The following is a 12646-nucleotide window of genomic DNA, read 5'->3' as shown; positions in this document are numbered from 1 at the left end:
CGTGTGGAAAGGTCACCTGTGCTCTTCACAGGTGCACGTGGAGTGGCCCCATCTCTTGAGGCATCTGGACAGTTTCACAGTTTGAGGCTCCTCCTGGCCTGAGACCTGGTCAGAATATTCCCAGCTCTGCACAGGAAGGGCCTCTGAGCCCCTTGCTGCCTATCCTCTGTGGGGCCCTGTCCTGGGCTCGCTGGTCAGCGGTCACAGTCAGGGGCAGGCGCTGGGCCTGGAGGAGTAAGGCATGGCCACCTCCTGCTGTGTGGACGCGGGCCCCTGGGGGACGTCTAGGGGGTGGGGAGGGAAGCCTGTGCTCCTGTGTGGTCAGCTCTGCCCTGATGGTGTCCTGGATCAGGGATCCCATGTCTGCAGGGTGAGAGGTCAGCTGTGCAGGAACCAGCTCCCTTCTCTAGGAGTCTGAGCGGCAGCAGGGGGAATAGATGGACAAGGTGCACTCAGGGCCCTAGTCCCCTGTGACACGACCTGCTGCTTGTTATTGTTACTTCCCCTTCTCTGCGCAGTGCCTGGAGCCGCCCCCACGCCCAGTGCCCCAAGGAAGCACAGGGGCAGGGCAGGTGCAGGTGCCCACCCAAGGAGGGGCCCTGAGGCCTTGCCTCTGCCCCATCCTGTTTCATTCCTGAAGACAGCCTGGAGTTAGGAGGGTTGGGCCCCTCTGACCTCACTGGGACATGGCCGAGCTCAACCCCTTGTACTTTACCATTAAAACGGCCAGTGTCTGGTCACTCTTGGTCAGGAATAGGCTGTTAAGTGGGGTGAAGAGGGGCACCTCACTGTAGTGGAGGAAGTGCAGCCTGCCTTCCCAGGGCTGGCCATGGAGTGGGCTCACGGGAACCCAGCAAGGGGAGGCCGATGGACAGTGCTCTGATGTACAGAAATGAGGTGTCACAGGTGACCTCCTGGTGCTTAAGACACAGCACTTGGGGAGAGTCATGGGAGTGGGGCCTCAGCTGCCTCTGCTACTTCTCACGCCTCCCTAAGGGTTCCTGGGGGTGAAGAGGTTCTCCCACAGCAGCTCATGGCCGCCAGAGCAGCCAGACTACTCGGTAACCTACTCTGCCCAGCAGAGCGGGTATGGCGTGCCTTACTGCAGTTTCTGGAACTGTCTCGGAGTCAGGTGTGTAAGGGCTCCTTACTGAGACAGACATTAAATGAACATACATTTAACACATCAGAGCCCAGAAGACCAGGAAAGAATATTGGAAGAATTAACTTAAAGAGTTCTCACATCATACTGCAAGCTGTTTTCCAATCTGATCTATGCTCAAATAAACACAATTTTTTTGTTACACTTTTTTTTTTTTTTAGAAATAAAATCACTTTATTCTAATTCACAAACAATAACATCAGAAAAGCACGCTTAAGAGGCCACAACTGCCTCTTCTGCCCAATCCCAAACTCAATACCATCTCAATGAACTTCTATATAGTGACAATGCCCTCTTCCACTGCAATTGTGAAACACTAAAGCTATTAATGATTAAGGAGAGGTTTAACGGGTGGTCTCACACTTCACATCTTCACTACTAATTATATCTTAAATGCTAAATCAACATGGTCACGAGAGGTGATTTTTCATGTCTTCAACTGGAACTTCTTGATTAAGCTAATCCATTGGCCAATCTGCACCGTTTCAGCACCTCGCTGAAACCCTCGCAAAGTTTAAGGTCACCCTGGCTCTGGGCACACTCCAAAAACTGTTTCACCTCATAGAAGCAGGGGCCATTCTGCTGCAGTTGTGCCGGCTGGGTTCCCTGAGGCTCCTGGTAAGTGATGTCAGGCCTTGACGGTTCAGCACTGCTTCCTCCACCGAAGCCCCCAGTGATGGCGTGACCCAGAGTGTGGCCGACGGCAGAACCCACAGCCACGCCAGCAGCAGTGGTTGCCATCTGGGCCATCAGACCTGGCTGCCGGGGAGCAGCAGCAGGGGAGCCAACGGCAGATGGTGGAGCCACTGCTGGTGGCTGAGCTGCAGGCGCTGGTCTGAGTGCTGCTCTCATCTGAGGTGCGCGGCTGGCAGGAGGGGCCACGCGGGAAGTGCGGCTTCGGCTTCCACGAGGCATCTTGACTGCTCTGCTAAGCGACGTCGACAGGCGGGAGACTCGAAGACCCTGCCGGATTCTGCGAAGAGCGAGAGCCTACACTTTTTGTTTTTAAAATTTTTTGTTGAAGTCCATCGTATTAGTGCCAGGTGTACAAGACAGTGGTTCATATTTGTATGTACTGGGAGATGATCACAATTAACATTTGTCACCATACACAGTCACAGAAAATTTTCTTGTGATGACTACTCTCAAGATCCACTCTCTTAGCAACTTTCATATAAGACATCTGTGTTACAGTAACACACTACCAGGTGGTCACTGACATGAGGTGGTCCTCATATTACAGCAATCTCCCAGCCTCTTATCAGGTTTACATATAGGCTTTGATGGATGTGAGAGCTGGACCATAAAGAAAGCTGAGCACCAAAGAATTGATGCTTTTGAACCGTAGTGTTGGAGAAGACTCTTGCGAGTCCCTTGGACTGCAAGGAGATCAAACCAGTCAATTCTAAAGGAAATCAACACTGAATATTCATTGGAAGGACTGGTGCTGAAGCTGAAGCTCCAGTACTTTGGCCACCTGATATGAAGAGCTGACTCACTGGAAGACTCTGATGCTGGGAAAGATTGAAGGCAGGAGGAGAAGGGGACAATAGAAGATGAGATGGTTGAATGGCATCACAGACTGGATGGACAGGAGTTTGAGTAAGCTCTGGGAGTTGGTGATGGACAGGGAATCCTGGCATGCTGCAGCCCATGGAGTGGCAGAGTCGGACACGACTGAGCGACTGAACTGACTGAAGAGTTAAGAGGCCAGATGGTTGAGTTCTGTGGTGAAGCACTAACATCAACCTGTCCCTACTGAGTTATTAGGCTCCTGCTTTTCCTAATTCAACCGATGGTCCACATTGAGGACACTGTTAGTGTGCTAGTTTCTGCAAACTGCTATAGGAACATGACTTTTTTTGTGTGTCAAAACAATAAAAACACATTGCTGCTATGAGGTTAATGTTTTAAATTAATTATCATTATTATTGGGCTTCCCAGATGGCGCTAGTGGTAAAGAATATGCCTGCCAATGAGGGAGACGTGGGTTTGATTCCTGGGTTGGGAAGATCCCCTGGAGGAGGATATAGCAACTCACTCCAGTATTCTTGGCTAGAGAATCCCATGGACAGGGGAGCCTGGTGGACTACAGTCCACAACGTCACAAAGAGTCAGACATGACTGAGCGACTTGGCACACACACATCGTTATTATTTTGGCTGCACTGCACGGCTTGTGGGATCTTAATTCCCCGACTAGAGACTGAACCCAGCCAGGCCCTCAACAGTGAAAGCACAGAATCCTAACCACTGAATCCCCAGGGAATTTCTTGAGATTAACTTTTAAAATCAAGACTGTGGGCCTTTCCTGGTGGCCCCATGATTAGGAATCCATCTGTCAATGCAGGGGACACAGGTTTGATCCCTGATACAGGACGACACCACATGCCACAGAGCAGCTAAGCCCATGTGCCACAACTACTGAGCCTGTGATTTAGAGCCCAGGAGCCGCAACTACTGAGCCCGCACACCCTAGAGTCCGTGCTCCACAACAAGGAAGCCACAGCAAGGCGAACCCTGCTCACTGCATCTAGAGAAAGCCCGCATGCAGCAACGAAGACCCAGTGCAGCCAAAAATTAAAAATTAAAAAAAAATCAAGACTGTGTGTCAAAGGGCTCTAGGAGGTAGTGTTGACTGTCTCTGAGGTCGACCCTGAAGCACCAGGTGGAGGGGGCCAGTCAGATGAAGGTGTGGGGCAAGCAGGCCCCTCTGTGAGTAACTGGAGCACAATTACAAGGAAATTCTGGGAGGCCATGTGTACCCCACCCCTCCAGGTGCTTCTCCAGAAACCTTGTGCCCAGTAAGCACTGAGTCCAAGGCCACTGGCCAGTCCTTTCAGTGGCCCTTGCAGGCTCCATACTGGGACAAAAGCCCCTTGGCAGAGTTGTGCCATAGAGTTCTGTGACAAGTGGGCAGGGGCTTGTCCTGTAGCTGAAGACTTTTACGACCTTCAGTAAACGAGTGTTTGCGTCAGAAGGACTCCTGCTCACTTCTTCAGTCTTCCCAACCGGGAAGCTCAGCAGGCTCTCAGCAGTCACGTGTGAGCCTCTGGCCTTGCTGTTCTGCATGTTCCCTAAGTACGCAAGTGTGAACTACTCAGGTGTCAAAAAATTGTGTTGGGTTGCTGGGCTGTGTGCAGGAGACTGAGGTCCTCAAGCTACAGCTTCACCTTCTCACCATTAACTCCAGACTTCAAATCTTCCCCCGGTACCCCGGCAGCACCCTGACTATGAGCAGACGAGCTACACGAGTCTGTGGGTGTGTCCAGAAAGAGAAGAGGGTGGGGACTGTGTTCTCGATGAGAAGGATCCATGGCAAGATCACTGAATAGTGTCTCAAAAAGACACGGGGTACTGCCTGGTGCTCCAGTGGTTAAGAATCCGACTGCAGGGGACACAGTTCCATCCCTGGGCATTTAGAGCTGGAGCACTGCAACTAGAGAAAGCCCTTGTGCAGCCAAAAAGACCTAGTACAGCCAAAAATAAAGTAAAATAATAAATAAATAAATCTTTAGTTAAAAAAAAAGACATGGAAGGTGCGGGCTAACATTTACTTGTGTCTGAAGAAATAAACCCCAGGCCAACACAAGTATTTCTTCAGCAAACATATTTTACACAGACTCTGCTGCCAGAATGGAGTGTGGGTTCAGTTTCACTGGAGAAAATAATTTCCGAGGTGGACAATCTCTCACTCTCTCCCTTCCTTCTCTGGTGCACTGCCTTCCCCACCCTGGCTCCTACCCTGTCACCTGGAAACAAAGTGGTGTGACCTTGACTTACCAAGAGCTGGGCACTGTGCTTTGTTCTGAGGCCTAACAGGCCCCCCAGTGGCTCCTCCCATTTCACACCAATCACATGCCCCAAGTCTCAAATCTAGTACAAAGATTCTATTAATATACTAGCCAACTCCAAAATCACTTTCCTCTGGGTCGTTGACCTTCCAGTTTAGCCGTCTGTGTCTGTGAAAGGCTGCTGCTGCTGCTAAGTCGCTTCAGTCGTGTCCGACTCTGTGCGACCCCATAGACGGCAGCCACCAGGCTCTGCCGTCCCTGGGATTCTCCAGGCAAGAATACTGGAGTGGGTTGCCATTTCCTTCTCCAGTGCATGAAAGGGAAAAGTGAAAGTGAAGTCGCTCAGTCGTGTCCGACTCTTAGCGAACCCATGGACTGCAGCCTACCAGGCTCCTCCATCCATGGGATTTTCCAGGCAAGAGTACTGGAGTGGGGTGCCACTGCCTTCTCCTGTGAAAGGCTAGAGATTTTAAATATGACCCTATCATCAGAGATAAGCACCACTTCCAAGTTTACTGAGAAGAGCTTTCTTGCATTTGCTAACAACTGTCAGCAAAGCAAGGCTGGTATTGCCCTTGCTTCACAGCTGCTGCTGTTGTTCAGTCGCTCAGTTGCCTCTGACTCTGCCACCTCATGGACTGCAGCACGCCAGGCTTCCCTGTCTTTTACTATCTCCCTGAGTTTGCTCAAACTCATGTCCATTGAATCGGTGATGCCATCCAGCCATCTGGTCCTCTGTTGCCCCCTTCTCCTCCTGCCCTCAATCTTTCCCAGCATCAGGGTCTTTTCCAATGAGTTGGCTTTTCACATCAGGTGCTCAAAGTATTGGAGTTTCAGCTTCAGCACCAGTCCTTCCAATGAGTATTCAGGGTTGATTTCCTTCAGAGCTGAGCACACACCGACTAGGTGTCAGAGCTCCAACCTTCCCCACAGCCTTGGCACTTGTGTTACTCGCCTCCTCTGCCCTTAACGTGTTCCGTCTTCCCTACCGTAACCTTGTAATTCCTCACTGCGCCCCAACCTGATTTTTCTAGTACCCAAGGGTGTCTTAAGAGGGCACAAAGCTATCAGCATCATTATCAGCTACCCGTTTACTCAGTGCAGGATACAGGCCTCCGAATTTCTCATTTTGAGTCATGAAATTCTTAAAACGGTGATCAGGTTTCGCGAGAGAAAGTTTGGAGGTTGGCGGGAGGGTAGGAAAGGAACGCGGCTGCTGGGCGCAAAGGCTTACAGATGGCAGATGTGTTGGCGTCGTCCCAGGCTGACCCGGGGACAGTAGACGCAGGGTCCAGGAGGCGGACGCTTGCCTGGCTATTCGGTGTTTTTACGATGCTCATCTGCGTGGAAGGCAGTGTGCACAGCGGAGCGCGGGACACCCGCAGCCGGCCATGGTTCCTAGTTCCACACTCTGTGGGCTACTCGCCACCAGCGGCCCGACCACAGACTTCTGCGCGCCCCGGCTCCGGGGAACACGGTCGGGGTGCTCTGGAAGCCTGCTCCTAAGTGCGCGCTCTGCCCACAAGGAGGGTTAGCGGGCTCCACGCGGCGGCTAGCAGCTTGCGAGACGGAGAGCGAGGCCTCCAATGGCGCACTAGCAGGCTGGCAGGCCAGAGATTCACCACACCCAGACAACCGCTGTTCCCGCAGAAGGAACCACAAGACCGCCGACAACGCAGCACCGTACCTGTCCGCGCCGCGAGGGCTGCCGGGAAGGTATGGACGTCACTCTGTGGCCCTGGCTCTGATTGGGCACAACGCTCCGACGCTTCTGATTGGCTGGGCTCACCACCATCCCAGGGTTCTCTGGGGCACTTCCTCCTTTCACGGCCGTCAGCCCTCGGAGGAGGTGAGTGTTTGGGAGCTCGGCGCCATCGTTGTTATCCGATCCCATCTGGCTCCATCTGTCGTCCCCGGGGTCCACCCATCGCCAGCGGTGTCGGGCCTTGGCCCGTGCTCTGTGCGCACGCCGACGGGACTCTGCCCCCGGGCCTAACTCGCTCCCCGTCTTACCCGCTCCCCAGGCCTTTCGGCCGCAGCTATGGCGCCCAGCCGGAATGGCATGATCCTGAAGCCCCACTTCCACAAGGACTGGCAGCGGCGCGTGGCCACGTGGTTCAACCAGCCGGCTCGCAAGATCCGTAGGTGAGCGACCGGGAGCGAGCGCGCCCCTTCCGTCCCTTCTTCCGCGCGCCCGGCCCGCTGCGGGAAGGCGGACAGTGACCCCCGCTCGGCTTCTCTCTGCGCAGACGCAAGGCCCGGCAGGCCAAAGCGCGCCGCATCGCCCCGCGCCCCGCGTCCGGTCCTCTCCGGCCGGTGGTTAGATGCCCGACGGTCAGGTACCACACGAAGGTTCGCGCCGGCAGGGGCTTCAGCCTGGAGGAGCTTAGGGTGAGTGTCGCCAGCCCGTGTCCTGAGCCCCACTGGTGGTTCCTCGTGGCACACAGCCAAGTGATGACATTCTCCGGAATCGCTGCACTGCCATGATGAAAGTGCATTTGAACCCTTTTCCATCTGACGGCCGGGCCCTCCTGGTGTAGGCGGTGGGGGCCAGGGGATTCTCGGGGCTTCAGCTGTTTCTGTCGGGGCAGGTGGCCGGCATCCACAAGAAGGTGGCCCGGACCATTGGGATCTCGGTGGACCCGAGGCGGCGGAACAAGTGCACGGAGTCCCTGCAGACCAACGTGCAGCGGCTCAAGGAGTACCGCTCCAAGCTTATCCTGTTCCCCAGGAAGCCCTCAGCCCCCAAGAAGGGAGACAGCTCTGTGAGTACCCGGCTCCCACAGCAGCCAGCGGGGTGAGGGTGTGGAGGTCTCACTGTGGGTCTAGCTGGGCTGCAAGGACAAAGTACTTGTCTGCAGCTTCCTATCTAAAGCAGGGTTGCCATGCAGAGTAGTGGAGAGAAGATACATAATGGGGGAGAACGCCTCTGAGGAGCCTCAAACTAATTGCCTGAAATGCCAAGATTCACTAAGGGCTGGACTAGGAGCCAGCTTTGTTAAAATTGAAAGTGTGCTGCGTGTTAGTAATCTTTGTATGAGGTCAGCAGTGCCCATCTATATGGGTTGCTGGCAGTCACTCTCCCTGCATCCCTGGTTCACGCGTGGGTGACTCTCATCTGACCCTGCCTGCCGTGACTCGATCGGGCAGGAATCCACAAGCACTTGGCCAGGGGTGACAAGTTTGGGGCTCCTTGGGAGATAAGCTAAACTCACTTGAGTCCCTTCTCATTGACAAACAGGCTGAAGAGCTCAAACTGGCCACTCAGCTGACCGGACCTGTTATGCCCATACGGAACGTAAGTGGGCATGTTGGGAAAACAATGGATCTGGGGGTCGGGTTGGAGGGATTCTGTGTGGCAGCTGGGGCCCATGTTGAGATTTACTGGTTTGTGAAAGACCTTCCTTCTGCCCTGAGGAGAGGCGCCTGCATCCAAACAGATGGGCTTCTTGAGGAAAGCTTTGTTGTCCTCACTTGTTACCCTCTCTGTAGGGTCCTTTCCACTCCTTGATGTTTGGGAAGCCCAGGCTGGAGGCAGCTCTCCATGCATGTTTGGTGATCCTATAGCCTGACCAGCAATTGACAAGGCCCTTGAGCCTCCTGGGAGTGGGGGATGGGGTGGGCTTGAATCCCTACACCCACCTTGTATCCAAGCCCCACCCACCCTTCACATGATTTGGGCACTAGGTTCTGAGTTTGGGGTTGCTTTCAACCAAGGGGGTGCTGTCTTAACTTCCTGGTGGCCTCTGTGTAGCTTTTCTCTGGTGGGCAGATTCCCCTCCAAGGCCTCTCAGTTTGCTGACAGTTCACTGGGCTCCCTTCTAGGTCTATAAGAAGGAGAAAGCCAGAGTCATCACAGAGGAGGAGAAGAACTTTAAAGCATTTGCCAGTCTCCGCATGGCCCGTGCCAACGCCCGGCTCTTTGGCATCCGGGCAAAAAGGGCCAAGGAAGCCGCAGAACAAGATGTTGAAAAGAAAAAATAAAGTGCTGTTGGCAACTTATTATAAACCTACAATGTCCATATGACCTTCGTTGTGTAAGGAGCCAGGGTCTGGGGGGGCCTTCTCGAGGGGGACCTGGGGTGTGTCTGACCTTCCTCACAACAGAGCTGTGAGGGAAGCAGCTTTGGTGCCTGGGAGCCTTGTGCTTAGTGACTGTTCTTGTCTGGACCCTCCAGCCCAGCAGGTGCTGTGTGTTCCTGTTATTGACAGCTTCATATAGTTTGGAAGACTATTAAAATACTATTTTCACATCTAAAGCTGACAGTTTATAAAGTATTGATTTAATGTGTACATTCAGTATATTGAAAATTCATAACCTGTCAAGGGTCAGCTGGTGTGGAGGCCTGGGGATTGAAGCTTCATGGTACATCCATGAAAGAGGGCTCGTGGGGTGCTGCCTCTGGATGGCCTGAGGCACTGGTTCCATTTGCTCTGTGTTGGGGTCCTGGTGAGAAGTTAGGAAGCTCCCCCAGATCAGGTGACTGCCTTCCTGTTGGAGCCCAAATTTATCCTAATTTCCAGTTGATTCAAATTGTAGTTTACAGGGAAACTATAGTCATTTTAGACTTTAAGCTTTTTTTTTTGGTACCCCTTTAAGTTGTTAGTTGCTCAGTCATGTCTAACTCATTGTGACCCCATGGGCTATAGCCCGCCAAGTTCCTCTGTCCATGGGATTCTCCAGGCAAGAAAACTGGGATGGGTAGACATTCCCTTTTCCAGGGGATCTTCCTGATCTACGGTCTCCTTCTTTGCAGGGGGACTCTTTACTGTCTGAGCCACCAGGGGTGTTCAAGCCAAAGAGCAGACTAAGGGACACCTATGCAAAAGAGCTGATGGTCCTCCTTTATTTAGGTCTCACATAGGTGGTTGCACTTGCTATTTTTCTTGTGTGCTTTCAGGGTGTCACAGGGGGAAGATAAGGTCTTTGTTTCATAAAAGATCCAGATGTAAGGAGAATCAGTGAGAAGCTGTGACCTCCCTTCTCCAGTTTTCGCCTCAATCCACCGTGGTTTGTGCCCGGTTCTAGAAATTTACCAGTGTCAGTATTTCTTTTTTGCTGCCTCAGCTGCTTAGAAGCAGACCAGAGGACAAGGAGTGAGCTCTAACACAGGGCCAGCCTGGCATTGACCATCCTGGGGACCATAGAAGCTGATGACAAGCAGATGCTGGGTGGAGAAGTTAGAAAGTGATAATGCAGGGAGTTATCAGGATGGAGAATAGGCACTCAGGCGTTGAGCACCCACTGTGTCCCAGGAACACAGCAGTAACCAAAACAGTCTTAGTGCCACAAAGTCAACACAAAACTGGAGTTATGGCTGGCTCTCCAGTGTGTGAGCACATATCAGCCTTGGCTTGTAGTGGTGACTGGCCACAGTCATGAGGCTACAGGAGAGCTGGTGAAGGGCCTGCTGCAGACCATTAGGGGAGGGCTGATCTTCCAGATTCTTTGGGCCCACCCTCCTGGGAAAGGTTCAGGGCTTTCTTGGGATCGCCCGTGGGGCAGTGGGAAGCTGTGTTAGACCTTGGTCCTGCCACCCTCCAGCTCTGGTGCCTCAGCTGGGCTCCCTTCCTTTTTAAGCCCCAGTTGCAAGTGTATGAAACACAGTGCATGGTTAGTTACTGCCTCTTTGAAAAGTTAACCAGGAAGGATAGTGCTTCCTAGGGAGGAGGAGGCAAAACTGGGTCACGGTTCAAAGGGACTGAGGGCGGAGGGGCTGTGAGCACCATCCAGGCGGCTTCACCAAGAATATCTTCAAAGCCCTCACGTGAGTCAGGTACAAAACCAAGTCTTTGTCACCTGGAGTTACCCACCGCGTGGACGCTGCTGCTGCCTGACTCCCTGGCTCATGCTGCCCTCGTTGTGGGGACTGGAAGCACAAGGGTGTCCCCCTGCTGCCCTAGTCACTGGTTGACTGGTTCACCGTCGTGTGTCTGTCCTGTCCCTTAAGTGTGGGCTGGACCCTGCAGCTTGTCTGAATAAGCGAAGTAGCACACTGAGATTGGGTTAAAAGGTGCCGAGATCTCACTCACCCAGTGAAGCAGGTTACCATCCTGGAAGCAGCAGTATCAGTATCAGATGCCCAGGGTAAGGCCACAGAGGGACTCCTGGTCAGGGGAGCCGAGAAGCAGGGCAGCTCATCCTGGACAGTGTCATGTGCTCCAGCTGGCCCTGGGCAGGTTCACAGGGGCTGCAAGGACCAAGCTAATAGTGGAGGAGCTCAGGCGTCCTAGCCAACCACAGGCACTCCAATGCCCTATAGTCCTCTGTGCCCTGGAGACACATGGGCCTGGAAGGTCAAGGGAGGTGAGAGAACTGGGTTCTGGGTAGGGAGTGGGGTCTGGGTAGAGTCCCACTGCCGTGTGACCTCACAAAGGCCATCCCCCTCTCTGAGCCTTGGCAGTGACACTGTTCAGACCAGCTGTTTGCAGAGTGGGCAGCAGACACCTGGAGGGAGGGGTGGAGGCTGGGGGCTGATTGTGGGAAGGTACCAAAATGACGGACATGTCTTTGGAGAAGGGTTGAGAAAATAATGGAAGAGGGAGTCCCCCCCCACCCCGCCTCACCCGGTCCCCCCAGTGCTGCCTCTGGTGGAATGCCTGCATCTCAGCACGCTCAGTTGTGACTGCGTGTATGCTTGTGTCTCACTGTATCTGTCTCTCTTTGATGTGAGCATGTGTGTGGTTAGTGTGTGGGTGGGTGGGACAAAATATGTTTGCCGTGTGTGATAATGTGCACATGTGTGTACTTATGTGTGGCATCCTCTGCTTTTCTGGGACAGCAGCTCTCTGGGCTCACCTGTCTCATTTTTAAAAGTGAAAGACTTCCCTGTGGTCCAGTGGCTAAGACTCCATGCTCCCAATGCAAGGGGCTTGGGGTCCATCCCTGGTTAGGAAACTCTGCCACATGCTGCAACTACAGATCCCATGTGCCACAGTTAAGACTTGGTGCAGCCATTAATAAGTAAAAGAAATGCTGTAGAGTCAAAGCTATGGTTTTTCCAGTAGTCATGTATGGATATGGGAGTTGGACCATAAAGAAGGCTGAGTGCCAAAGAATTGATGCTTTTGAACTGTGGTGTTGGAGAAGACTTGAGAGTCCCTTGGACTGCAAGGAGATCCAACCATTCAATCGTAAAGGAAATCAATCCTGAGTATTCATTGGAAGGACTGATGCTGAAGCTCCAATACTTTGGCCACCTAATGCAAAGAGCTGACCCTGATGCTGGGAAGGCAGGAGAAGGGGAACGACAGAGGACAAGATGGTTGGGTGGCATCACCAAGACAATGGACATGAGTGAGCAAGCTCCGGGAGTTGGTGAAGGACAGGGAAGCCTGGCATGCTCCAGTCCATGGGGTGGTAAAGAGTTGGACACAACTGAGCAACTGAACAACGAGAAATGCCAAATCCTGTAGGAAAATAGTCCAGTTCTGACAGCAGGGGTTCTGAGATAAAGTGACCTTTCTAGGTTAGTCAAAGAACCACCCAGCCCACAAGTGTAAGCTTGTGGAAGCCTTGTTAGCCCCACCACCTCCCATTCTTGCAACCTTAGACAGTTTGAGCGTGCCTTCCAGAGCCTCCGGAACAAGCCCACTGGGCCCTGGGGAGGACAAGGTGGAGGGTGTGGAGATGGCCTCGCCTGAGCAGTGCGTCACTTGCACACAGCCTGGACATAGCTCTCCTCCCCTCC

General features: G+C 53.1%; 1 protein-coding gene, 2 long non-coding RNA genes, 1 other non-coding gene and 1 pseudogene across 5 annotated transcripts; 2 read left to right on the top strand and 3 right to left on the bottom strand.

Annotated features, from left to right (window-relative positions):
* Positions 1 to 1295: 1295 nt before the first annotated feature.
* On the bottom strand, positions 1296 to 2109 carry LOC145513052 (coiled-coil-helix-coiled-coil-helix domain-containing protein 2 pseudogene; annotated as a pseudogene). The gene has a single exon (XR_014059079.1). The product of XR_014059079.1 is annotated as a coiled-coil-helix-coiled-coil-helix domain-containing protein 2 pseudogene (transcript).
* Positions 2110 to 2158: 49 nt separating this feature from the next.
* LOC145513055 (uncharacterized) lies at positions 2159 to 6655 on the bottom strand. The gene is made up of 2 exons (XR_014059082.1): positions 6190 to 6655; positions 2159 to 2676 (listed from the first exon to the last, which is right to left on the bottom strand). It is a non-coding gene; the product is annotated as an uncharacterized LOC145513055 (long non-coding RNA).
* Positions 6656 to 6776: 121 nt separating this feature from the next.
* RPL13 (ribosomal protein L13) lies at positions 6777 to 8968 on the top strand. Its single transcript, XM_081508154.1, has 6 exons — positions 6777 to 6804; positions 6980 to 7100; positions 7205 to 7346; positions 7547 to 7720; positions 8197 to 8253; positions 8781 to 8968. The coding sequence occupies exons 2-6, from the start codon at positions 6997 to 6999 to the stop codon at positions 8937 to 8939; spliced, it is 636 nt and encodes a 211-aa protein (XP_081364280.1). The 5' UTR covers positions 6777 to 6804; positions 6980 to 6996; the 3' UTR covers positions 8940 to 8968.
* LOC145515976 (small nucleolar RNA MBII-202) lies at positions 7408 to 7491 on the top strand. The gene has a single exon (XR_014061167.1). It is a non-coding gene; the product is annotated as a small nucleolar RNA MBII-202 (small nucleolar RNA).
* Positions 8969 to 9777: 809 nt separating the features above from the next.
* On the bottom strand, positions 9778 to 11536 carry LOC145513053 (uncharacterized). The gene is made up of 2 exons (XR_014059080.1): positions 10989 to 11536; positions 9778 to 9980 (listed from the first exon to the last, which is right to left on the bottom strand). It is a non-coding gene; the product is annotated as an uncharacterized LOC145513053 (long non-coding RNA).
* Between the last annotated feature and the right edge of the window lie 1110 nt (positions 11537 to 12646).

Source organism: Giraffa tippelskirchi, chromosome 7 (genome assembly GCF_054371585.1).
Source record: "Giraffa tippelskirchi isolate mGirTip1 chromosome 7, T2T-mGirTip1v1.2.pri, whole genome shotgun sequence".
Classification (NCBI taxonomy): domain Eukaryota; kingdom Metazoa; phylum Chordata; class Mammalia; order Artiodactyla; family Giraffidae; genus Giraffa; species Giraffa tippelskirchi.
This window is presented reverse-complemented; position numbering and strand designations above follow the sequence as displayed.